Source organism: Vanessa cardui, chromosome 28, assembly GCF_905220365.1.
Source record: "Vanessa cardui chromosome 28, ilVanCard2.1, whole genome shotgun sequence".
Classification (NCBI taxonomy): domain Eukaryota; kingdom Metazoa; phylum Arthropoda; class Insecta; order Lepidoptera; family Nymphalidae; genus Vanessa; species Vanessa cardui.
In genome coordinates this window covers 2156376-2183007 of record NC_061150.1, presented here as the reverse complement: position 1 = coordinate 2183007, position 26632 = coordinate 2156376, and the positions used below count along the sequence as shown (strand labels likewise).

At 32.8% G+C, this 26632-nt stretch overlaps 4 protein-coding genes and 1 long non-coding RNA gene across 5 annotated transcripts; 2 read left to right on the top strand and 3 right to left on the bottom strand.

Annotated features, from left to right (window-relative positions):
* Window positions 1-113: 113 nt before the first annotated feature.
* LOC124541730 (adrenodoxin) lies at window positions 114-6257 on the bottom strand. The gene is made up of 3 exons (XM_047119667.1): window positions 5864-6257; window positions 2253-2432; window positions 114-293 (listed from the first exon to the last, which is right to left on the bottom strand). Exons 1-3 carry the CDS (start codon window positions 6004-6006, stop codon window positions 137-139), a joined length of 480 nt encoding a protein of 159 aa, XP_046975623.1. The 5' UTR covers window positions 6007-6257; the 3' UTR covers window positions 114-136.
* Window positions 6258-6646: 389 nt separating this feature from the next.
* LOC124541715 (tetratricopeptide repeat protein 1) lies at window positions 6647-11622 on the top strand. Its single transcript, XM_047119652.1, has 4 exons — window positions 6647-6996; window positions 8539-8766; window positions 10265-10421; window positions 11262-11622. Exons 1-4 carry the CDS (start codon window positions 6831-6833, stop codon window positions 11539-11541), a joined length of 831 nt encoding a protein of 276 aa, XP_046975608.1. The 5' UTR covers window positions 6647-6830; the 3' UTR covers window positions 11542-11622.
* A 4602-nt stretch (window positions 11623-16224) lies between these two features.
* On the top strand, window positions 16225-18530 carry LOC124541399. Its single transcript, XR_006967245.1, has 5 exons — window positions 16225-16257; window positions 16347-16358; window positions 16575-16691; window positions 17606-17724; window positions 18448-18530. It is a non-coding gene; the product is annotated as an uncharacterized LOC124541399 (long non-coding RNA).
* A 1815-nt stretch (window positions 18531-20345) lies between these two features.
* Window positions 20346-21282, bottom strand: LOC124541617 (dioxygenase tasH-like). The gene has a single exon (XM_047119540.1). It carries the CDS (start codon window positions 21181-21183, stop codon window positions 20368-20370), a length of 816 nt encoding a protein of 271 aa, XP_046975496.1. The 5' UTR covers window positions 21184-21282; the 3' UTR covers window positions 20346-20367.
* Window positions 21283-24281: 2999 nt separating this feature from the next.
* LOC124541421 (dioxygenase tasH-like) lies at window positions 24282-26607 on the bottom strand. The gene has a single exon (XM_047119288.1). It carries the CDS (start codon window positions 26313-26315, stop codon window positions 25392-25394), a length of 924 nt encoding a protein of 307 aa, XP_046975244.1. The 5' UTR covers window positions 26316-26607; the 3' UTR covers window positions 24282-25391.
* Between the last annotated feature and the right edge of the window lie 25 nt (window positions 26608-26632).

The window sequence follows — 26632 nt, the reverse complement described above, 5'->3', positions numbered from 1 at the left end:
CCAACCCTTTAAACCTTGTATAAAAATTCGACACTAAATTACATATTTTTTATTTTTTATACTTATTTGCCAAAAAATATTATTATTATCTAGATTTTTTACAGCGTCATTGATTTATTCTAAATGTGAAACATCATCAGCTTCTGGCATCGTTGACACTCTCTGGCACTTTGACCTCGAGCCCGTCAAGTTCTTTGGTCAAGGTTACTTGGCAACCCAGCCTCGATGTATCCGTTAAACCATATGCTAAATCTAACATATCCCTCTCTTCGTCGCCCGCCTCTTCAGCTAATCTGAAATAGCAAATATATTCACTTAAAATTTGCGAAAATTTATGTTTATTTTTCTAGTTTATTATTTAAGAAACATATTAACCGATGATTGCAGGTTCAAACCCAGGCAAGCACCACTGATTCATGTGCTTAATTGGTCTTTATAATTCATCTCGTACTCGGCGGTGAAGGAAAACATCGTGAGGAAACCTGCATGTGACAAATTTCATAGAAATTCTGCCACATGTGTATTCCACCAACCCGCATTGGAACAGCGTGGTGGAATATGTTCCAAACCTTCTCCTCTAAGGGAGAGGAGGCCTTTAGCCCAGCAGTGGGAATTTACAGACTGTTGTTGTTGTATATAGATAAAGGAGCATATTCGACCACGCCGCTCCAATGCCGGTTTGTGGATTCAAATGTGGCAGAATTTCGATGAAATTAGACACATGCGGGGTTTCACACGATGTTTCCCTTCACCGCCGAGTTCGAGATGAATTTCATCAAATTCAAATTCCATCAAAATCGATCGAGCGAGTAAGCCAGTGTAACTACAGGCACAAGAGACATAATATCTTAGTTCTCAAGGTTGGTGGCACATTGGCGATGTAAGGAAAGGTTAATACAGTGGCGGATTTACAAATTTGCCGCTAGTAGGCTATTCGATTTTTGCCGCCCCTAGTTACTTTTAAAATACGTCTGTTTAGTTCACAACACAATTTATTCTGAAAATGAAAATTTATGATTTGTTTTCTATCGTCCTCATTACATCAGCTTTTTCCCGTTATTAGTTAGTATGATTATGAACTATACTCCAGCCACATTCGATCTGGAATTTTAGTAAACAAACCATGAGTCATCATAAATAGGGTTGATACACTCTTAATAAAAAATAATTATCATTATAATTACAACTATATTCTTTATAACACAATTTCCTGTTTAAACACAAAAAAAATAATTTAATACAGAATCCAAAAATTTTATTTAGCCGGTCAATACATAATTTATATGAAAATTAGCTTAAAATAAAAGTTTAAAAATATTTAATTACCACTATAATCTTACTACAAAACTAACAACCCTATATTTTAATACTGACGTAAAGAAATCGCAGGTTTGTAACATTTGGAGTGTTTTTTAAGCAATTGGCAGATTTAGGAAGGTATATAATAGCGATACAGGCTCTTCGTAATTGGTGGTGTATATTTTTAGTCGTATTATAATGGTAGTATAACCACAACAGGTTAAGAATGTTAAAATTACACACAACGTTTCATTACACACAGATAAAAAAAGACATCTTGTTTTGGCTAGCATAAATATAGCACTAAAATCACTGTTTCAAATTAATCTAAATGAGTCCTGTCGTTTGGGAGGCGATAGATAAATTTAATAAAGAGAATTATATAACTATGAGGTAATTTCTGATATCATTTTAAAATTGGAGGTATTATTTTTGAGATCTACATTATTCCAGATGATCATAAGTATTATAATTATAACCAAGAATGCGCTTAGTCATTTGTCTTTAATATATTATTATTAATCATCAATTTTTATTTTTATTATCATCAAAAATAATTGTTGTACATATTTCTAAAAATGTTTTTAGCATCTGCCTGATGTTGGTTGCTAAGCAACGCTTTGTTATTAAACATTCCACATCGAATTTGGCTGGAGTATAGGTGATATTTCTGTCAGTTACTAGATTATTTTTCCAACCCGCTATGTAGTGACGAGTATACGGATTACGGACGTAATGCGTATACATTTAATTATAAGATTTTTTTATTACTGTAAGATAAAGACAATTTGGGCTACATTTGCCACAATAGGCTCCAGCCTACTTAGCCTATTGTTAAATCCGCCACTGGGTTAATGTTTCTTACAGTCTATGAGCAGTGATGTCTACTTACCATCAGCTGATCCATATGCTCGCCCGCCAAGCTATAGCATAAAAATAAACAATAAAGTCACCTGTCGAAGTCTTCCTGTTTAAAGACAACGTGGCAAGTGGAACAGGTCACGGTACCCTCACACGCGCCATACCCGTCTATGTCGAGGTCATTATTTACGACCACGTCTAGAAGGGTGTCACCAACTTTTCCTTCAGCCTCCAGCTTCCTTCCATCGTAGAGATTAAACGTCACTTTGACCCTGGAAATTTAATTGGGATTTTTTTTTTTTACTTTGGCAATAACATATTGGTAGACCAAGACTCTGCTGTGTTCGGCTAATTTAAAAAATATATCTTGTAATAAATAAACTACTACACATAATACATATGTATATTTTTTTAATTTTATATACCTTATTATTCTTAGTTTAAAATAAAATCATACTTGACAAAAAATTTTCATATAATATTAAATCGGCAATTTTGTTTTATCTACAAAACAAAACGTACGACGTTCTGAAACCGATTACACTGATTTTATAATGTATTTAATTTTTGTTTAAATAAACAGTTACAACACATTTATCTGGATTTCTTCACAATAATTCTTCTGGTTTTTTACAAGATCAAGGCACGAAGTGTACAGGAAGCGTGCTTTGACCAAGACCAAGCGCCGCTAAATTGGCCTACTGGCGATACCGTTTCAATTTCCTAGAGGATATTATCATTTTAACGTTACTTATTAATAAGCTGAGACTTTGAACATCAGATATGACTACTGTTATATTTTATGTATTTGATTGGTGGACCAACAGATAAGTGTTGACCAACGGCCAACGCCCAACACCCAAGAAATTAAACCAATGCGCAATGTGTTTTGTTTTGTTTATCCGTGTTAACGTTAACAGTTTAAAGCATATAAAAAAAAACCATGAATATTCGTGAAACATTCGTCGTATTTCTCTTTAATTTCTCTTCTTTGGGCAATTCCACTCCTAGAATGGTTCTCGGAATACTAAGTACCCTTAGTCCTAGCAAAGCTATTTGCAATCATTTCATAGTATAAAACAAAGTCGCTTACCGATGTCTATCCCGATGTATGCTTAGATCTTTCAAATTAGGCAACGTGGGATTTTTTAATAGATAGTGATGATAGACGAATAGTGATGATAAGACGAAAGTTTTTAAATATAATACATGTACAATATAGTCAAAAACAAGAAAAAAACTGTAGTATATTTAGTATCAGCACTGCACCCGTGCGAAGCCAGGGCTGGTCGCTAGATAATATATTTATCTATACAATTACATAAACACTTGAAAATATATTATCCGTTTGCAAATTATGTGCAAACGATAATATATTTTCAAGTGAACGGATGTTTGGAGAGCTCTTACAATAATTACCTTAACTGTTAAAATCATCAGACATTTTGGTTACTTTTTAATTTTTTATTTATATTTTTTTTAGTCATGCTCATGACATATTTATATAAATCTATAAATAATTAAACGTTTTTTTTTTTTAAAATATATACCATTTAAATATTTTCACCCTAGGCCCACTTATCATACGGCGGGGTCGCCTCATTTTGACGAGTTCGGTGATTGCATAACATATGCATTACTACTGAAGTAACGTCAATGTCTCTTGCTTTTAGGATTTATGAGTTATATATTATACACGTAAATATTTCTTTTGGTATACAATAATGACTCAAAATGCTACATATGAGGCTATGTAAAATTAATATTATTAAAAAATCTTTAAAACCTACCACCCTACTAACTATTAATTTGATCTATAAACCTTACTTTGGTCTAATGCATTTGTTATGGTTTGAAAATGTTTCTTTCTACAGAATTCCCATACCTTAGAGCTGAGGTAAGAAACGAAAAAGGTTTGTTTACAGTTTTAAAAAGCGTGAAATTTGTAGCAGCTTTGCACAGATAATATTATTATGTTGTATGTATTATGGTAAAAACATGACACTTCACTTCAATTCACTTATTACATTTAATGAAGATGATTATGAAAAAAAGTAGTAGTGGCTGTTTTAGAGTTTTGTTCTTTTATAAGATTTTAAATTAACATGGTTATTTTTATTATTAAAGATATTGATTTCGGGATATTTACCATGATTTTAGTTCTCGTTAACAAGACATTCGTAGATCATGTCGAAATATCGAGCTCCACTGAACAAAAAACCTGGTAAATATCACGAAATCAATAACTTTTGTTCTTTTGTCAAAATTCTGAATGAATTTGTTAGTTGTTAGACATTTAAGAATAAAAAAAAGTGTTTTACTTTTTTTTTAATCATAAATTATAAATAACCAATATTGTTCAGCCTTTTTTTTTAATGTTTAGAATCCTCTATCCCTCCATCTCTGGTTTATAGAGTTGACACAGAAAGCGAATTTGTGTTATAACTATTTATAGAATAGATAAACTTCAAATTCGAATTTAATGATAGCCTATCATTCATTATTATATAATTTTGTGTCTGATGAAACAAGTAGGTCAATGTCATTATTTGTTAACAACATTACGAATTCACATACATACACACAATACACTCACACATAGGAATATCTTTTTCTATAGGCCAAATAGACCCTGGAATAGAATGCTTAAGTATAGGGAAAAAAGTATAAAACAAAACTTAAAGCATGAAAATTAGGAAAAAAAAAATTTAAATTTGAATGACTTTGTTAGTTTTATCATTCATAGCTCATTTTTTGACCATTATAATTATTACTTAGATACAAAAAAAAACGTTGCCTGCTTTGCGAGTCAGGAGTTACTATACTAGTTAACTTTTAGGCAGGATATAGTATGAAATTAAATAACATAATATATCTCAAATGTTCCGATTGATAGTAGCTTTACTTTTAATATAGTTCTGCTAAATGACAATTGAAGAGTTGTAAAAAAAGAATAAAAGTTTATTTTGATTTTTTATTTGTAGATCAACAACTAACTTGTTGATACATAAATTTTAATGACTATGTATCTCTCATTCCTTGTTGTTTTCTCCCTGCAATTTAGTTTATGATTTCTTTTCATCAAGTTATGTTATGGTTCTGCTATAGAAAAGCAATGTTTTAAATCTTATCTTTATATAGATAAAATATAACTTTGATTGTGTCTCAAATATTTATATTAAAGTATTGAAAATGTGGAAAAATTAACTTAGTTTATTTAGATGTGAATTAGATTATGTAATTTAAGTGATTTATCATTAATTTTGATCTTCAAAGTAACCAACTACGAATGCCATAGACATAGCAGAATTGAACAAAATTTGTTAATTTTATGACTTAACATGCCCCTTACTTTAGTGATGAGACAATTTAATGAATATTTATTTTGTGTTTACTAAATAAAAAATAGAATAATTAGTATAAATGTATGTATTAATATTAATTTATGTATCGCATATTTATTCAATTTATAATAGTCATTGTGATAAGGGTTTTATCATTGGTGATGATAAACACTTTAGCTTAGACTCAAAATATTGCTTGCCACTTCAATTATATCAAAAGTTACAATAAATTATGTAAAGATTATTATGATTTTAATTGAAATAATTTTAAATGTATTTACCAAATGACAAAAAGAACATTAGTGATTATGTATAATTTGTTTTTTTTTTAATCGAAACAGTGAGCAGTGATTACTTACTTTTCATCCTTTAGCGCGAGTCTGGTTGTTGATAAGGGTAACACACTTCTGTAATTACCGAAAGTCGTAACAACACCGTTATATGTCCGTAAATAAGATGTTCTTGATTTAAAGAAAGTTATCAAAATGTTTTTGTAAAACATCTTTTGAACGATGTTTAGAGCACTCTTGTTCACACTATGGCGGAAGAAAAGATATGAATAATTTATACGCGTCCGCGACGGCTAAATTTTATGATAATGCAACTACGATAGCTTTTAAATATTTTTACCTGACCCTGAAATTGCAACATGAATAGGTTAGTTTTGGTTTCGTTTTACGTTATCTTTCTGTCACAACCTAAATTAATTGGTTAAAAATAGAATAACTTCTGTATTCTAACTACTTTACACATTCATTTATGGTATATTATTTTAAAATATATAACTATTTCATTCTATGCTAGTGGAGATTTTAATATTATTCACAGAATAATCTCTCTAAATGATATTATAACCGAAGGAATGCAAATAATGGAATCTCTTATTTATATTGTCACGATTGTCATCTGTCAACGTGTTTTATGTTTCACGCAATGTTGATTATATTCACGTCCACCACAAGTAAAAATAAATGGACTTGTATTTGAAAAATATCTTTAATTTTAGGATAAGTTGAATTGAAAAAATGTATTGTTGTTCTAGTTTAAATAAATCACTTAATATATTAATGTATATAAACGATAAAACGTAGTGATTTAATTCTCTTTGGGAAATTGTTAAAATTAATAATGTATTAATACTGTGAGTACGGAACGTCGCTGTCGATGCTGTCAAACGCAAATGATGTGACGAACCCTTAATAATTTATAAAAAATAAGTAATATTATAAAATCGTGTGTTCGTGTGTGATTATACTATACACAAATTGTTATAACTTGTTGATCATAAAAAGTACCAAATATTAGTAGTGTTAGAAAAATAAGAAAATGTCTGATCGATTAAAAAGTACAAACAGCGTATCAAACGAAGACGTTATTCAGGATTTGACAAAGAACTTGGAGTTTTCTCTACGCCCAGACGATGACGACGGATTGAATTCTAATGATCATGATAATTGTGCATCTGGCGATTCTTCGAAAGCAAGCCCATCGGGTTAGTTGACGCATCACACCTATTTGTTGTTCTTTAATTAAGCATGAGGTCGTCGCAAATATAAACACGATAAATTAACAAGGATATTATTATTTTTGAATACAAACTTTTTTATGTATTTAATGTGATCACGCTTAGTAAAACAGAAATGGTCTCATCAAAACATACTTAATTCAAGTAGACTTTTACAAGCACTATTCATATTCGTTGACTGCTTAAGAATGTAGCTTCTGTCCAGAAACAGTAGTTATTTTCAGGACATCCTGCTTTGCCAGTCATTGAAAATAACTCCTTTTTATTATATATTTTACCATCCCATATAGAATAGGATCTGGCTGTTTAATGTAGCTGGGATACGAAATCTCTAATCATTTTTAATTTGCTCAAATGGGACAGCTGATCGTAAATGGTCACCACATAGACGCAGACAAGTACTGTAAGAAATTTTGACTGTTCCTTACATTACCAATAACACCAGCAACCTTGAGAAGTAAGATGTCACACCCTTGTACATACTGGCCCCATCACCCTCCAAATAAAACAACTATACTAAGTATTGCTGGTAAATGTGATGAATGAGTGGTACCATCAGGCTTACACAAAGCTACCACCAATTAAATGTGCAACAAGTAGTAAGCATATAACATTGTCCGATACAATCAATAGATTCTCCTTGGAATGTAGTATATTTGTCTTGAATTGTGTTCTTATCTGAGGATGAATTTTACGATTATTCTAAAACAAACAAATTAATCTATTATAAGGCATCAGATTCTAGTATAATATTGTTTAAATAATCACCTATTAATATTTTTTTATACTTAATACATTTTTATTATAATTAAAAAAACCATTGACCATTGTGGTAGATTAAGCACCATATTTTATTGCCTTGTAAGTAGTTGGTCACTTCTATTTTACGGTTTAGTCGTCGGTGTTTGGTATAACAGTGTAGGCCATGCCCTTCCTTGGGGTCCATTGTTTTTAAATTTTATGTTTGACCATGAAACAGCATGAACAGTGAGATATAGTTTCTTTTACATTAATAATATTGATATATATGTATCTTGAGTATCAGGGTTTTTTTCATAAAGAATAGTAGCAAAGCCCCAAGGTAATTAAGGAATTACTGGTATACCAATTTATTTTTAAGTTTATCAATTTTCGAATTCGATAATAGGATCGGGATCAATCCTGGGAACTTTTTCGTTATTAAGAGGTCCGTTAATCTTTGCTTTATTAAGGCTTCAAAATTGAAATGTTTTAGTGAATAAATAGCGATCCACCACATCATTGCAAGGGACCAATACTGATACTAAATATACTACAGAGTTTGTTTATTTACATCACATTGGAAACTTCTGAAATTGTCGATGTTTCTTTCCATGTATTATATACAAAAAGATAACTCGTAAATCACTCTAATAGAACCGCATCAAAATTCGTTGCGTAATTTTAAAGATCGAAGCATACATAGGGACAGACAGTGGTAAGCGACTCTGTTTTTTACTATGTGATGATAATGATGAGGTTTTTTTTTAGTCGACATACTATTAAAAGATGAGGAGGATGAAGTCAAAAATGAACAATCAGATAAGGACGACAGTGACACAGACTCGATTGATGAGCTATCACTGAAGGATGCGGAAGTCGACTTGACAGATGACCAGAAATCAGAACGTCGGAGTATCGCTGAAACACTCAAGACGATGGGCAACCTGGCGTTCAAAAACGAGGAGTATGAACGAAGCATCGAGAAATATACAGAAGGTAAGGATGGGTTTTATTTTCCAAATATATTTGACCTCTGTGGTCGAGTGGTTTGTACACCGCAGACAAGTACTGTAAGAAATTTTGACTATTCTTTACATTACCAATAACACCAGCAACCTTGAGACCTAAGATGTTCCTTGTACATAGTAACACTGGCTCTGTCATCCTCCAAGTAAAACAAGTGTACCAATTATTGCTGCTAGGTGGTAGATGTGATAAATGTGTGGTACCATCAGGCTTACACGTCTAGGTCGAGTGTTGTGTACACCGCTATTCATGGGTACGCCATTCCGAGTCGATGTAGAAAAAGTTCATTAGTTTTGTACGTTGTCTCGGGTCGGGTGTTTGTGTTGTCGTTACTTCTGATTTCCATAACACAAGTGCTTTAGCTACTTACGTTGGGATCAGAGTAACTTATGTGATGTTGTTAAATATTCTTACATAGTGTGCTTAAATTTGTAAGTGTATGTATGCTCAAGTGTATGTTTTAGCTGAGAGGGTTCTGTGGTTAGAACGCGTGCACCTTAACCGATGATTGCGGGTTCAAAATCAGGCAAGCATCACTGAATATTCATGTCCTTAATTTATGTTTATAAATTCATCTCGTTCTCGGCGGTGAAGGAAAACTTCGTGTGTCTAATTTCATAGGAATTCTGCCACATGTATATTCCACCAACCTGCATTGGAACAGCTTGGTGGAATATGTTCCAAATCTTTTCCCCAAAGGGAGAAGAGGCCTTAGCAGCAGTGGGAAATTTACGGGCTGTTGTTGTATTGTAAAAAAAAATGCTGTTGAATTGACGCGAAATAATCGGTCGACATCTTGAATAATTAATTATGTATTCGCGAATAAATACATTTTGAGTGTCGTCGAATTGGTCTTTGGAATGATTTAAGTATTATTATACTGGATATAAGTATTGTACGATACGTACTCAGATGTAGCATCGGCAGAATTCGTAAAACCGATCGCATCCGAATTGAGTACACTATCTCAAATTATCAATATTTCTTACGTGAATATGATCTTTACACAAACGTAATAACTCATAATATTATGACCTAATATATTCGTCAATTTGACGCGTCGATTTACACGCAATTGTTGTCTCGGGTTGAACTGACGCGGGAATCTATAGCGACGAATAGGGTCGAATGGCGAGGGAGGGAGCTATTTCTATTGGTTATGTGAATCGGCAGTAATCGGTTTTATTAAATTTTCCGATGCTACATCTAAGTTGTGTCGTACTGTAGTTTAGTGGATTAGTTTTGTATTATAAATAAAGTCAAATTTCCAAGTTATCTCAACAATTAGAGACTCAAAGATTAGGGACATAACATCTTAGTTCCCAAGGTTGGTGGCACATTGAAGACGTAAGGAAAAGTTAATATTTCTTACAGCTTCATTGTCTATGGGTGATGATGACCACTTACCATCATGTAGTCCATATGTTCGTCCTCCAACCTATACCATAAAAAAATATAATTATTTCAGCATTGAAAATATGTCCGCTGCAGTTCAACGAACAACGTGCGGTCCTATACTGCAACAGGAGCGCCGCGAAGCTGAAGCTGGAGCGATACAAGCACGCGATCAAGGACTGCACGAAGGCCATCGAGCTGGACGATAAATACGTGAAAGCATACTACAGGTAACAACAACAACAACGACAACAACAACAACAACGACGACAACAGCAGCCACGGCCATAATTATGTCTCATATGCATTTATCCTGTCTGTATTTATGTTAGTTATGGAACAGAGCTTTAACATAATGTTATTGGTATATTTGTAGAATAATTAATCGTAATTATCTGTAATTTCACGATAGAGTAGCGTAGCGTTTTCATTTGTACGCCACTGTGAGGTCCCGGTTTCGATTCCCGACGGAAATAGTTTATTAGTTTTCTATGTTTATGGTGCTGTCGTTAGCTACTTACATTGAGACAGAGTAATGTATTTGATGTTGTCCAATACTTATTATAAAAAATATATATAATTCATACTTAGGTAATGTTCTCTGTGGGTAAAATAATTTTAGAATTAAATAATTAGTTTTAATGATTAACACCTACGTACAAAATAAACAAATTTTAATTCTTCTTTCTTTTCTTGGTGGTAGGGCTTTGTGCAAGCCCGCCTGGGTAGGTATCACCCACTCATCAGACATTCTATCGCTAAACAAAAATACGCAGTATTGTTGTGTTCCGGTTTGAATGGTGAGTGGGCCAGTGTAACTACAGGCACAAGGGACATAACATCTAAGTTTCCAAGATTGGTGGCACATTGACGGTGTAAGGAATAGTTAATATTTCTTACAGCGTCATTGTCTATGGGTGACGATGACCACTTACCATCAGGTGGCTCATATGCTCGTCCGCCAATCTATTCCATAAAAAAAAATCTTTATAATATTAGTACAGTTAATTACCAAATAAAAAAAAAACTTGCTACCAATATTAATAATCTGTATCTTTCGATTTTGACAGACGAGCCCAGTGCTACGAAATAACAGAGAAGTTAGATGAAAGTCTAGAGGATTACAAGCAGATGCTGTTAATAGATCCGTCGCACAAGGAGGCACAAAGCGCGATGGTACGTTTGCCGCCATTGATCGCGGAGAGGAACGATAAATTGAAAACGGAAATGTTAGACAAACTCAAGGATTTAGGAAACATGATCCTGAAGCCCTTCGGTCTGTCAACGCAGAATTTCCAAATGGAACAAGACCCAGAAACGAAAGGGTACAAGATTAACTTCAAACAATAGACATTTTGTGTGTATGTTTTCTTTTTAAATATACGATTAAGTTACGCCTTGTGATATTGTTAATATATTTAGCTTTGAAAGTTTATTTGTTTTATTATCCCTTATCAATAGCTATGTGTCTTCCTTTTGGTGCGGTTAAAAAAACAAAGATTTCTCGATTTTGCAGAGGCCGTAATTCTATTTGATATATGCAGGCAATGATATTCTAATAAACAGCTATGTTATACCCATACTAAACAACAGAAAAAAGTGTGCCGCGCCGCGATAACTAGATGTAATTAAAATTACGCAAAACGTATTACTACGTAATTATGATGTATTATAACGGATTACTACGTAAAACTGCTTAAGGCAAACGTCCCAATTAGGACGTTTTCTAGTCTTCACTTTTTGCGTGTTAATAACATCTGTTTACTAAAACATCATTGATTGCAGGTAAGTGATAAATATATTTACATGATGCCTATCGAAAACAGAACGCTATGGTATATAAACTTTAATACATAGTACATGGTCTCTTTGACCATATACAGCTCCCTTACAGGCTAGCAACATTTTCCGGTCTTTAAAAATATTTTTCTGTTAAATCGTAATTTAGTAAATTACAAGAAGAATCCTTTTTATGAGGCTGACCGATTTTTTATATGCAGACCTCGTCCCATAATCTTTGGGACAAAAATCTTCTGGCGCTATTAATATACAGGGTTATTGGTAATTCGACGTACATCCACTAGGAGGTGATAGGGGTGACTATTTGCAATAATTTTAACCCCCATATACATAATCCAAAAGTGAACCATTTTTGAGTTATCACGTTTTGTTTAGCTTTTATCAAAATTTGTCAGAAATGCAAACCCCAAAAATTTATTTAGAAAAAAATATCAATAGAAATTTATTTTTCTTCTTATTTATAAAAACGAATAAACACTGGATATTTGTCAATATTTAAACACTCATTATCGGAAACCAAATTTAAAAATGGGAGGCGGAAAACGATATTATTTTTTTGATTTTTTTTCCTCGGAAATTCTTTAAAAACTAAGAAAATCATTATGAAATTTGTTCTGCAGATTATTTTAAAAACATAACTGTTTTCTTAGCTTTCGAAGAATGTATAAAAACTAGGAATTAATTTCAAAGCAGCCTTAATAAAAAGGAAACAACCTGACCTGAGAATAACTGGCGAAAGAAACTCAGAAGAGATATATATATATAAGGTCTAATAATGATATTTATCTATACTTCTATACTAATATTATAAAGAGGTAAAATTTGTAAGTTTGTATGTAGGGGGTAATTTCTGTAACTCATAATCCAATTCTAATTTTTTTTAACTGGCCGAAAGCTACATTATTCCTGAGTGCTATAGACTATAAATCGTTTATATAATATTTATATTAACCGAGATATCATAACTTTTATCTAGCAAGTCGGAAAAAAATACCTCATAAAACAGAATTATTTGCGTGCGCTGGCTAAACAGTGGCTTAAAATTAAAAACAATTTATGGCTACCTGGTTTGTCTTAATTATTTCTACAAAAACGTCCGCGACACCATACCTATATCTTTTATATACTAATACGTGAGCGAGCCGCGGGCGGCCGCTAGTGGTAAGATGAAAAATTATACAAACAACAACAACAGCCTGTAAATTTCCCACTGCCGGGCTAAGGCCTCCTGTCCCTTTTCTTCAGAACGTTTGGAACACATTCCACTACGCAGTTCCAATGCGGTTTGAATACACATGTGGCAGAATTTCTATGAAATTTGTCACATGCAGGTTTCCTCACGATGTTTTCCTTCACCGCTGAGCACGAGATGAATTATAAACACAAATTAAGCACATGAATATTCAGCAGTTCATGCCTGGGTTTGAAATCGCAATTATATGTTAAGATGCACGCGTTCTAACCACTGGGCCATCTTGCCTCTTATACACAATTGAGAAATCCATATTGCCACAGGAAGGACGACTTTGTAGGAAACTTTGTATTGTATGTTTTATTTACATTTCGTATTTAAACAATGATTGTTGATTAGATTTATTATTATCTTTATCAAATAATGCAATTTATTTATATATTTACAATAGCTAGACATTATAAATGACATATTATATTTTATTGGTGGTGGCTTTGTGCAAGCTTTTTTTTCGGGTTCAAACCCAAGCAAGCACCACTATATGTATATGTGCTTAATATGTGCTTATAATTCATCTCGTGCTCGGCGGTGAAGGAAAATATCGTTAGGAAACCTACATGTGTCTAATTTGGAACAGCGGGGTGGAATATGTTCCAAACAGTGGCTTAATGGAAGAGGAGGCCTTATCCCAGTAGTGGGATATTTACAGGCTGTTACCTTACTTTTACTTTATGTATGTTGTACAACTGATGAGGTTCTCGCACAGGTAACCCAAAAAATATGGATTTTGATGTTTTTTTATCAGTGGTTGTAAATATATGGGTTTTAACATTACAAATACTTTGAGGGAATTTCGGAGTCGCGACTGGTGATTGCATGAGGTTATGACACCAATTTAGTTTTGAGGATACCAAGGGTCCAGAGACAAACAGTGTTCTGACGATCTCACATCCCAAAATTGGGTTTTAAGACTTTTGACTTCACTTCTAGACTAGACTAGACTTGAATTTTTTGCACTCCTGCATCACCTACCATTACTGGATACTCCTGGAAACCAGGCTAAACCTTGGGGCGCTTTTTAATATGATTCTGATGTGGGTCCAAATGTGCACACTCACATAAATGATTAATCTGGCACAAAAAAAGTAATATTTTTGTATTTATATTTGATTCATTGAACTAGCATATAAAAACTCTTTACTGAACAATCTGAAAAAAGACCGTTTAGAAGAAGAATTGATTGACAACATTTAAAACCAGAATTCTGTAGTGACATATTACTTTTCCGGAGACTAAGTTACGCGTTTTGAGATATTTTTTTTTTATTTCGTGAAAATTAACCAATGTAAAATTTATACATTAAATTTATTTCAAATGTACTTATACACAATTGTTATAAGCAAATAGGTGAGTCTTATTAATTTATTTTAATAATAGTTTTGAGTGTGTAAAATATGCCATCGGATGCTATCCAAATGACAGTTCAACGAGGAGCCCTCATATCTTTTTCAATACCAATCTATCTGCAACGAGCAATGATATTCTAATAAACAGATATGTTATATCCATACTAAACAACAGAAAAAAGTGTGCCGCGCCGGGGACCGTTTATTTTAGTTTATTTTTACATTTCATTAAAAGTAAAAAGGATAGCTTGATAAAAACAATAAGTAAAAGGGATAACTAGATGTTTTAATTACGTAAAACGTATTACTACGTAATTATGATGTATTATGACGCATTACTAAGTAAAACAACTAAAGGCAAACGTCCCAATTAGGACGTTTTCTAGTCTTCACTTTTTACGCGTTAATATCATATCTGTTTACTACAACATCATTGGTAACGGGTTTAACTGTTCCACAATTGGTTTTGACATTTGAATGGAATATTAGAAGTAGTGAAATCAATATATCAATCATTGGTCTAGATAATTGCATGATCTTTATATGATTTTATATCTTTGCATGATTATTTAACAGACTTACGATAAGTGTGGAAATCGTTCATAATAATTAGTGTAAGAATTCGAATCTCCTATACATAAAAATAATTTAAATTTGTTTTGACTAAAACTCATATATGGAATATATAGTATATATTTTTTTATTTAATAGCTTTATGTAATTATGTAATATATCGCTAGTAAATTCCTAGTCTCTTTTTAAACATTTTATTTTTAAAGGAGATTTTTGTAAAAGAGGTTACACTCTCAAACCTACACTACAAACCTCTTTGCTCCAGTTTTGTTTCTCTTTACACTACATACTGGTTTTATCTACATTATTCTTTGGCTTAAATCCTACTATATAGCCTTCTGGTGTACTGTTGAATATAAAAAGATAATACTAGAATCATGCTCGTGGAAGGGCGAGTGAGCCAGTATAACTACAGGCATAAGGAACATAACATCTTAGTTTCCAAGGTTGATGGCACATTGACGATGTAAGAAATAGTTAATATTTCTTACAGCTTCATTGTCTATGGGTGATGGTGACTACTTATCATCAGGTGGCCCATATGCTTATCCGCCAACCTGTAGCAAAGAAGAAAATATATATATATAAATAGTTACTGTATAAATCTTGATCGCGTGGAATGGTGGCAAGAATGCTAGATTATGTACAGTCGGGGTAAGAGAAGGTCCGTCACGTTAAGATCTATCTTCGCGTGCTCAGTGTGAGCGATAATCTGCTTTACCGATCGAGAATGACATATTGCGTCGCAATTATTCAATGTTTAGATTCAAAAGGCACTAAGAGCTTATGCTAAAGTCTTATGACATGATAAAGGAATGAATTTGAAAACTGACGAATGTTTTCTTATTATGAATGTACATATGTATTCAAAATAAAAATAATTCAGAAATGCAGGCGTTTCGATTCTAGGTCTGATCTATAATATTTACAAACAAACGCTTTTTTGAGAAGCGCTGAAACATTTGTCTTGTTATCAGATACGATACAATCGTCTCTCGTTTTGATCGGTACATACATAATTTTTTTTTAATATGAAAAATAAATATTTTTTTAATGTTTTGCAGACACAATGGCGAAATGTCGAAGGAGACGGAAGTATGTTATTTTTGTCTATGAATTGCTTTAAAGTAATTTAATTATGAAAGTTAATTTTATTTAATGATTTTTTTTTCTTTCTTTTACAGAATGTGTAAAACGTGAGTTTTTTTTTAATATAGTATGGCCATGAACTGTATTGATAAGTCACCAATAAATTAAAGTGCATAGTATTTTATTTTAATAATTAATTAACATTTCTTTAATTTTAATTATATTTAAAGAAATAATTTCTAGAAATAATACATTCAATTTCGAACTCATAAAAAAATCACATTGTTTTTTCTGAATAGTAGATTAAGATTGATCTTTTTCAGCCGTTGTCGCACTAAGCAGGGTCGATTTAAGAAATGTCGGTCCGGCGATCGTCATTATCGTATAAAACAGTGCTGCAAGAGGCGGCGTTGTCGATCAAGATCTAGACGAGGAGCACGGTGAGTTAATTCTAGATCTACGCTCATCATTACATTGTATAAAACAAACTCGCTTACCGCCGTTTGTCCCTATGTATGCTTAGATCTTTGAAATAGGCTATTTGACTGGTTTTTAAAATCCAATTTATATTATTTAGAAGAGGTTAAGAAACCCAGTAAAAGTTGATTTTTTTTATTTCTAGTACATATTTGCCGATAAACATCATATTAAAAATTCCATATTTAAATAACGCGCGAAAACGCTACTTGGACAATATGGCGCTGCAATGGGGTCGGTGACGTCACTTTGCTGTATTTTTATCTGTGGTACATATAGTAGAAAAGCAAGGTTTACAACAAAGTGACTTCATCATAAGCCCGGCCAATCAGGAGTGTTTTGTGTCACGTGACAAACATTTGAAAAAATGCATTTTTATTTATTGATTTTTGAATAAATTAAGTATTATTTTCAAGTTTCGTTAGTAAATAAACATTTTTAAACTCATAATATACACTGATTACAATAATTCACAATTTATTTTTCGCATTGTCAAATAGCTTGTTACGCAATGGATTTTGATGCGGTTTTTGTATATGATACATGCACAATACAGTAGAGAAACACTGATTACTTTAGAGCTTGACATTTCTTTTGAATCAATCTATCGATTGAAACGAAAGCGCATCAAAATCCGTTGTCATTTCAAAGATGTAAAGCATACATAGGGACAGACAGCGGGAAGGGATCTTGTTTTATACGATGTAATGAATTAAAAAACGATGTGTATTGATCTTTAGACTTTTACTTATTTGCAAGCTTACGCTTCAAGGAAGGATGAAGGGTAATTTTTAACCCTTAATCGAGCAAGTAAAGCCGCGGGTTTAAACTATTACATGTCTTTCTTTCTTTCTTTCTTTCTATTGTTTTCAAACAGCTACTCGTGGCGATGTCGATCGCGATCGGGCTCCTTCAAACGCTGTCGTCGGTGTGACAGACGATATCGCCTGAGACGCAGATCTCACTCCTAGGATGATTTTCCGATTGTTTTCAAAGGTAATTATGTACTTTATAACTACATTTTTTGTCTGATGTTTCCACTTTTCGTCATATTTTGGTAGAACTCTGGTGTGCCGTTATTCATCGTCAACAGCCTGTAAATTACCCATTGCTAGACTCAGGCCTCCTCTCCCTTTGAGGAGAAGGTTTTGGAACTTATTCCACTACAATGTTTCTGAATGAATGAATTGATTAAGTTAGACACATGCAGGTTTCCTCACGATTTTTACCTTCACCGCCGAGCACGAGATGAATTATAAATACAAACTAAGCACAGCACAGCAACGCTTGCATGAGATTGAACCCGCAATCGTCAGTTAAGATGCATTGTACCTTATTCAACCCGTGCGCAGCTGGGGCGGGCTGTTTGTTTAATATCTATCTATACATATAATAAAATTGGAGTGTCCGTTTGTTATATTAAAATAGCCCTTTTTAACTCAATGCATTATGTACGTACACACACGGTACATACTCCAAAATATATATATTTTTTAATTTTTGTCTGCCTGTTATTTGTATTAGTTTCGGTTATTCTCGGAAATGGCTGGACCGATTTTGACGGTACTTTCACTGGCCAATAACTGATATAACAAGGAGTAACTTAGGCTACAATAATATATTATTTAATTAAATTTAAACGCGTACAAGGTCGCGGGCGCAGCTAGTTGTTTAATAAAATAGATAAAGTGAATTGTTTCAACGTAATTTATGTTTCAGATTGCCGTGTCGGTGCCGTGTCAATGATTTGTTCGAAATTGTTTGTATTGTCTATGATTTTTTATTATATTTTTATTTATTAATAACTGTTTTTTATTTTTCCATTATATGACAGCCTTATTTATGATTAATTATTAAAATAATTGAGTCTACGTACCACTACAGGACATACGGTAATTGATATACATACTGGTAATCGCTCGCGGCTTTGCTTGCTCGTTTTAGGGGACGGATGTCACGTGTTAGTAAAAAAAGGTAGTAGCTTGGATGTCCTTTTTTGGAGTTCAAGCTTGCTCCATACCAAATTTCGTCAAATTCGGTTTATTGGTTTGGTAGTGAAAGAGTACAGACAGACAGAGTTACTTCCAACAAACAACAACAACAACAGCCTGTAAATTCCCACTGCTGGGCTAAAGGCCTCTTCTCCCTTTGAGGAGAAGGTGTGGAACATATTCCACCACGCTGTTCTAATGCGAGTTGGTGGAATACACATGTGGCAGAATTTCTATGAAATTTGTCACATGCAGGTTTCCTCACGATGTTTTCCTTCACCGCTGAGCACGAGATGAATTATAAAGACAAATTAAGCACATGAATCAGTTGTGCTTGCCTGGGTTTGAACCCGCAATCATCGGTTAAGATGCACGCGTTTTAACCACTGGGCCATCTCGACTCTTGAGTTACTTTCACATTTATAATATTAGTATAATAATTCATTCTCTATCAGCATGTAGCTATTATAACCTGCGTTCCTTGAAATGAGACACATATAACATAAGAAATATACCACATATGTATTGACGATTTCAATTTTTACCCGGACCATCGGAATTGCGTCTCAATATTGAAATATGGCGAATTTTGTCAACATTCCACGCGGTCAGGGTTTATGTGGGATTCGCCGTTTCCAGGGAGCCTAGTGCGATATAAATTTTAAGAATTCAGACAATCTATCGCGCATACTGTTAGAATTCAACTAAAAAAGTCCATCAAAGTTAATTTTGAATTTAAGAAGGTAAGCACTGGACCAGCGTCTGAATTTTTTTATTATTAAGATTTTAAATTTAATCTGTAGAAACGAAGGAAACTTCATAATAATCTATGTAAGCCATTTTTAAAATAAAGTACTGTTGACAAAAACATTTGAATCTCGTAATAATTCTTATCTAAATAAACTATTTCACACAATTAATGTCACCTACTTAACATGAGAGTTTCATCCCCCTTGCATATTTAACCTCCATTGGGGCAAAAATCTCGACTAAGTATGATAATTCCTGACTCTACTTAATGAATTTCTATACACGACACATATACCAAAATATCTTTTTTTTTTCAATATTTGACTGTCTCTCTGATTGTTCTAGCTAATATCAGGAATAACTGAACCAATTTTGACGGAACTATACTAGCAGATATCTGATGTAAATAAGGAGTAACTTAGGCTTTTATTTTCGAATTATGTATTAAATTTCAATTTAAACGCGCACTAGTTTAAAACATAACATTCAGTACCTGTCTCAAATAAACTTTTATATAATAAGATTATTAATTCAAGAAAAAAAGATCAATTAAATATTCAAAATTTTAATGTGTCTTATCAAACACAGTTCTATTCAAATTAAAAAAAAATAACCAAGCTGTCATTTTGCGTCGCGGTTCCCGCCATTGTTTTTTGATATTATATAATCTGTTTTCGCGTTTATTGCATATTCATTGAATTTAATTATAGAGAGAGATAATCTCATAATTGTTATCAATATTTTTATGAGCGAAGATTTTTTTTTTTAATTTGTATAAATTAGTTTATGCGAAGATACAAAAATTTTTTCAAAAACGTGAAAAGTAAATTAAAATTTTATTTTATCATATTACGTTTAATTTATTTATCTTAATAATTAATTTGAGCCTTTTACAACATCATTCTCCTTTCCATATAAACCCGCTCAATCTGAAAGTACCACTCATATCCCAGTTAAAGATCCTCTCTCCTGGCCCTTCTCCACCAGCTCCAGCAATCACTATGAGTGGCATCAAGTGCTCAGCGGCTCTTGGTGGGTGGGCATCTCTCGCACCAGGCTGGGAGTCCCAAACTATCAAATCTTGTTTCCTTTTATCATTGCCTGATGTACAGGCTTTATTGAGGTATTCGTCAAATTCAGCGTTAACGACTTTTCCAGTATCGCGTCTGAATTTGATTTCATTCATATTATGATACGACATACCAGATCCTATTATTGCTATACCTTCTTTACGAAACTGGTATAGAACTTGTCCAAGTGCATAGTGTTGCTCGGGATCCTGATTGGATAGAACTGATACTTGAATGATTGGTATATCAGCACTTGGATTAATAAGCATCATTGGCACAAATACTCCATGGTCCCAACCTCTTTTCGGATCTAATCTAGAATCAATGCCAGCATTTTGCAGTGATGCTTGGATGCGTTTGGCTAGTTCGGGATCTCCTGGAGCATCGTACCTGTATTGGTAGGTTTCTGAGGGGTGATCGTAGTAGTCAAAGTATAAGTCGTGATGTTTCGCTGAGGATATTGACACTATTTCTTCCTCCCAGTGTGCTGTGACCAAGATGATAGCATTCACGCTCCTCCAGTTCACGAGTCTTTTGAGTTCGTCGCGAAAAAATATTGTTAGTCTTAGGTGGTCCTCTTCACCCAATAGAGACATGGGACCGCGTCCATGATTGACATATATCGCGGGTGCTATAACCGCCATTTTGTTCGCACCACCAATGTCGTAACGATTAACTATTGTGATAGAAAATCAACTTAAATATGCTTACACATTCGCTACGATATACATATTATCATTACAATTTAAAAAAAAATGGCAACCGAAATGCACTCCTCGATAATAAGGAATGTTACACACGAAATAGTTAACTCAGTTTTGTTTTGCAGTTTTTCCTGTGGCCTCTACAAGCGATAGTAATTAGGGAGGTCCAAGACTTTAAACCTGGCTTTGCCTTGGCATTTCACGATGTGCCCACACGTAAACGTCTACTCAGTAGTAACTTGTTCTATTTAGTAGTAAAAAAAAACATAAACCTTCGAGAAAGCCTTGCCCAATTACGTCGAATTATAAAACTAATTTATGGAATCAAGTATTAGAATTTAAAATAATATTAATTTGAAATTACAAATAATTTTATCGTTAAGTTATGCGAAGATAGTTCGTTATGAAATGTTTATGCAGATTATTTGAAAGAATTAAAAATGGCACCAAAAAAAAATTACCTGTCGAACGAATCATAATAGGCTATTTGACATTGCGAAAATAAAGTGTCAATTATTGTAATCAGTGTAAATTGTGAGTTTAAAAGTGGTTATTTAGTAACGAAAATTCAAAATAATACTTAATTAATTCAAAAATCCATAAATAAAAATGCATTTTTCAAACGTTAAAAAAAATACAGGCAAGTGACGTCACCGACCCTATTGCAGCGCCATATTGTCCAAGAAGCGTTTTCGCGCGCTATTTAAATATGGAATTTTTAATATGATATTTTTCGTCAATTATGTACTAGAAATAAAAAAACACAACTTTTACTGGGTTCCTTAACCTCTACTAAATAATATAAAATGGATTTTAAAAACCAGTCAAATAGCCTATTGTCGAATCCGCCATTGCATATTTAAATTGGTAATCAAGATAAATCGAATCTGAGTATTTTTACAATTTACAATGAATTTTCTGACATAGGTATATAGCCTTAACTAGTGATAATATGATGAAATTTTAAACAGGCAATCGGAAAATTGATGAAAATTCGATAAGAAATTTGTCTTTATAGTGTTACAAAAATTTGAATTGGTATTTAGACTTATTATCACAAGTAAAATATTACTGTTATAGATTCTGTCAATATTTTACCCAAGGGTGAAATTGGGATGAACGTACTAAATTTCGAAATTGTCTTTTTTTTATGACATAGGTGGCAAACGAGCCGGAGGCTCACCTGATGGGATGTGACTACCAACGCCCATGGATCACCGATCTGCAACACCAGGGGGCTTGCAGGTGCGTTGCCGGCCTTTAAGGAAGGAGTACGCTCTTTTCTTGAAGGTTCCCATGTCGTATCGGTTCGGAAAGATCGCCAACGAAAGCTGGTTCCACAAAGTGGTTGTCCGAGGCAGAAAATGTCTAAGAAATCGCGCTGTTGTGGATGAATATTAAGAATATTAGCCACAACAGCGCGATTTCTTAGACATTTCTTGGACATCAAGGTGGTGCGGGTGAAACTTCGAATTATTATCTATGTAAGAAAAATGGAAATCAGTGTAAATAAAGCCTTTTAAGGAAGGCTATATAGGTCGTCATTTTTTTTCAATATTGCTGCTATAGTTTTCTGAATGTTCATCACCAAGGGGGTGAAATTGGAATAAAATATGGCGCCTATTTATTAATGTGCTTTCTTTAATCGCAAGAAGTAGGTTCAATACAACATATAGGATGAATTAATATCATATTTCCTCAATCGAATGAAAATGATTTTCATCATTTGACTATTATATTCATTACAATATGAAAACATATTTGGGTTCTAGCATTTTAGTAAGCTTCTTTGACAATATTATAAAATTGGAGTAGGTATTAATTGTAATATTAATTTATATTTCAATTTTTGTTTGTCTAATAATTTATGTAAACCATTTTTTAAATATATTAAGGTACAGTTGACAGAAATATTATCCCAATAAACTAGATCACACATTGTTAAGTAATTAATGCCACCTACTTAACATGGAGTTTCATCCCCCTTGCATATTTAACCTCCATTGGGGCAAAAACCTCGACTAAGTATGATAAGATAATTCCTGACTCTACTTTATTTAATGACACATACCCAAATATCTTATTTTTCAATTTTTGACTGTGTCTATCTGATTGTTCCGCCTAATCTCTGGAACGACTAGACCGATTTTGACGGGACTTCAACTGGCTAACAGCTGATTTAACAAGCAGTAACTTAAGCTGTAACAATAACCATTTTGTTAAAGTCAAATGCGCACTAAGTCACCAGCTCGGCCAATTAGTAATACAAAAATAAATTAAGTGAATCATTGCAGAAATTCCTTTTGTTAATCATATGTTGTCTAACATATGTAGTTTGACTGCGGAAAAATGAAGGTAATTATAATGCATCCGGATATAGCAGATTTCTGAATAATGTTCAGCCGGATATCCTGCTGGTGCCATGACTAGTTCACTATAGATTATCATTTATTTAATTCCAATAAAGTTTCGATACAGAAACTAAGAATTTAGAATTCCCAACCGCCATCTTGCGTTTGAGTGTAGGGTACTAGTATTAGAGGCATGGAACAAGGTAATATAGTGATAATTAACCAGCGACTAGCGACTCGGCCCGGCTTCGCACGGGTGCAATACTGATACTAAATATTCTAATCTATAATTCTACAATTATCTTTCTTAACTATATTGTCCATGTATTATATACAAAAACATTCCTCTCGAATCACCATATGTATTTAAAAAAAACCGCATCAAAATTTGTAGAGATCTAATAAAGCATAGGGACAAACAGGTTTAAGCGACATTGTTTTATTCTATGTCATGATAAAGATTCATTTGTTCGTGACACTGCGTGCGTATAGGGATGCCAGGGCAATGAAAATTATCCCACATTTCTTATGCTAAAATATTCAAAATCTACAATTTGAGAGATACGTATTTTTTTTTGTGAAGAAGCAAATTATTTGGAATAATCATAGTATCTTTATTTAAAGTTAAAAATAATAAAATAAAAATAATAATAAAATAAAAAAAATAAAAATAAATATAAAATAAAAAAAATAACAATAATTATTTTATTCTTAAAAATACACAACAATATAAAGCGCAAATACAGATAAAAAGTTGTAATTGCTTTAATAATCAACTATATTCTAGTGGTCCCATTTTATACAGTCCTAGAAAAAAAAAGAATTGTTCTTTATTTTATTTATTCTGTGTGTATTAAAACAAAAACATAACATAGGCAATTTTTTTTTGGCGCGCTGTCATTTAATTTTCAAGGTCATAATGGATCACGAAAATTTGAGGAGTTTGTATTTAACGCTTCTTTAATCAAAAAGCTTCACATAAGTAATATATAATAGTTACTTTTATTTTATAGTTACTTTTCTATGCATAATATCTTTACTGCAATCTGTGGGTACGATTTTGTTAAAACGGACAGCTGCGCGTTTTTGACCAAAGGCCATCAACTAAGAAAAGATGTCAGATTATAAATATTATATCTGATCAATATATCAATATAATAAGGCTTAATTTACATTGTTTCTGATATTTAATAAATGATGGACTACATCGAGGAAACTGGTGGAAAAAAAAGTGAAACTTTTTCGGTAACAAATTAAAATGCTCAAATCATTAATTTTAATAATGGAGAAATTATAAATAAAGATATATTTATTATTAATAATTAAATAACCATCAAATGCTAAATAAACCAGCTAAACCCATTGTATAATCCTTTTATAATAACAAATTTATTTAATAAAACATAAAAAAGTATATAAGTTTTTATAGAGAAAAAGCAATGAAATGCATGTACATTAACACATTCAGGTGAAAATTAATTGAATGCAATGAAGTTTGAATGTTTCGAGTGAGACAATAAAGTTTCACTTTTACTTCATTTAGGTATCATGTATTAGATTACATATTTAATATTTTCCTGATTGTTCCATGATATTGCACTGAGTGTGTTTTTAAGTATTATTCAATACTTGTTGTGCAAAGTCATTATATAAAGTAATGAATATTTAGTTATGAAGTTAAAACGATAATTGTTCTTAAAAATTGTGACGTTTCATGCATTATATAATTATTAAATTGAATATTTTATTTTTTATCAGTATATACATCATTAATTATTAATCTGTACCTATGTGACATCATTCTCCTTTCCATATAAACCCGCTCAATCTGAAAGTACCACTCATATCCCAGTTAAAGATCCTCTCTCCTGGCCCTTCTCCACCAGCCCCAGCAATCACTATGAGTGGCATCAAGTGCTCAGCGGCTCTTGGTGGGTGGGCATCTCTCGCACCAGGCTGGGAGTCCCAGACTATCAAATCTCGTTTCCTCTTATCATTGCCTGATGTACAGGCTTTATTAAGGTATTCGTCGAATTCAGCATTAACAACTTTTCCAGTATCACGACTGTATCTAAATTCACGCATATTATGATATGACATACCAGATCCTATTATTGCTATACCTTCTTTACGAAACTGGTATAGAACTTGTCCAAGTGCATAGTGTTGCTCGGGATCCTGATTGGATAGAACTGATACTTGAATGATTGGTATATCAGCACTTGGATTAATAAGCATCATTGGCACAAATACTCCATGGTCCCAACCTCTTTTCGGGTCTAATTTAGAATCAATACCAGCATTTTTTAGTGATATTTGAATGCGTTTGGCCAGTTCTGGATCTCCCGCAGCATCGTACCTGTATTTGTAAGTTTCTGGCGGGAAACCATAGTAATCGAAGTACAAGTCGTGATGTTCCGCTGACGATATTGATACTTTTTGTTCTTCCCAGTGAGCTGTGACCAAGATGATAGCTTTTAATTCCTTAAGGTTGACATGTTTCTTTACTTCGTCCCGAAGAAATACTGTTAGACCTAAATGGTCTTTTTCGCCTAATAATGGCAGAGGACCACCTCCATGGTTAACGAATATCGCTGGTGCTAACACGGCCATTCTTTTCGCACTACTAGAAAAGTGACGAATAATATTCATAGACAATAATGACATAAAAACTATAAAAGCAACTTGAATAAGAATTGTGAACGTATTAAGAACGATCATGTATATGACTGACTTTATACTTCAAGGTAAATAAGTACATAAAACACTTATCATTATAAAAAATGACGTTCGAAGCAAAGACCTTGAAACAAGGGAAATTGCACTCTAAATCATCATTTCGGTTTCACTCACAATTCGTAGTTTGTAATAATAATTTAAAGGCACTTAGTCATTCCTTTAAAAACATTAAATCTTTTTTGAAATCTTAATCATAACAAATTCGAAAGGTACAATTATTTTGTGTATTTTTGATTTTTTGACGTTGACAATTAGGTATAGTTGTCACTATCTCTGTCTTTCATAGAGTAAAGTTTATT

What these genes read in the sequence shown, in the direction of transcription:
- LOC124541715 (XM_047119652.1), top strand. Translation starts at nt 6,831, where the DNA reads ATGTCTGATCGATTAAAAAGTACAAACAGCGTATCAAACGAAGACGTT. An exon ending in CATCGAGAAATATACAGAAG is followed by an intron (nt 8,767 to 10,264) that starts GTAAGGATGGGT and finishes TAATTATTTCAG; the next exon opens with CATTGAAAATATGTCCGCTG. An exon ending in TACGTGAAAGCATACTACAG is followed by an intron (nt 10,422 to 11,261) that starts GTAACAACAACA and finishes CGATTTTGACAG; the next exon opens with ACGAGCCCAGTGCTACGAAA.
- LOC124541617 (XM_047119540.1), bottom strand. Translation starts at nt 21,183, where the DNA reads ATGGCGGTTATAGCACCCGCGATATATGTCAATCATGGACGCGGTCCC.
- LOC124541421 (XM_047119288.1), bottom strand. Translation starts at nt 26,315, where the DNA reads ATGATCGTTCTTAATACGTTCACAATTCTTATTCAAGTTGCTTTTATA.
- LOC124541730 (XM_047119667.1), bottom strand. Translation starts at nt 6,006, where the DNA reads ATGTTTTACAAAAACATTTTGATAACTTTCTTTAAATCAAGAACATCT. An exon ending in CTCGCGCTAAAGGATGAAAA is followed by an intron (nt 2,433 to 5,863) that starts GTAAGTAATCAC and finishes TTAAATTTCCAG; the next exon opens with GGTCAAAGTGACGTTTAATC. An exon ending in AAACAGGAAGACTTCGACAG is followed by an intron (nt 294 to 2,252) that starts GTGACTTTATTG and finishes TTGCTATTTCAG; the next exon opens with ATTAGCTGAAGAGGCGGGCG.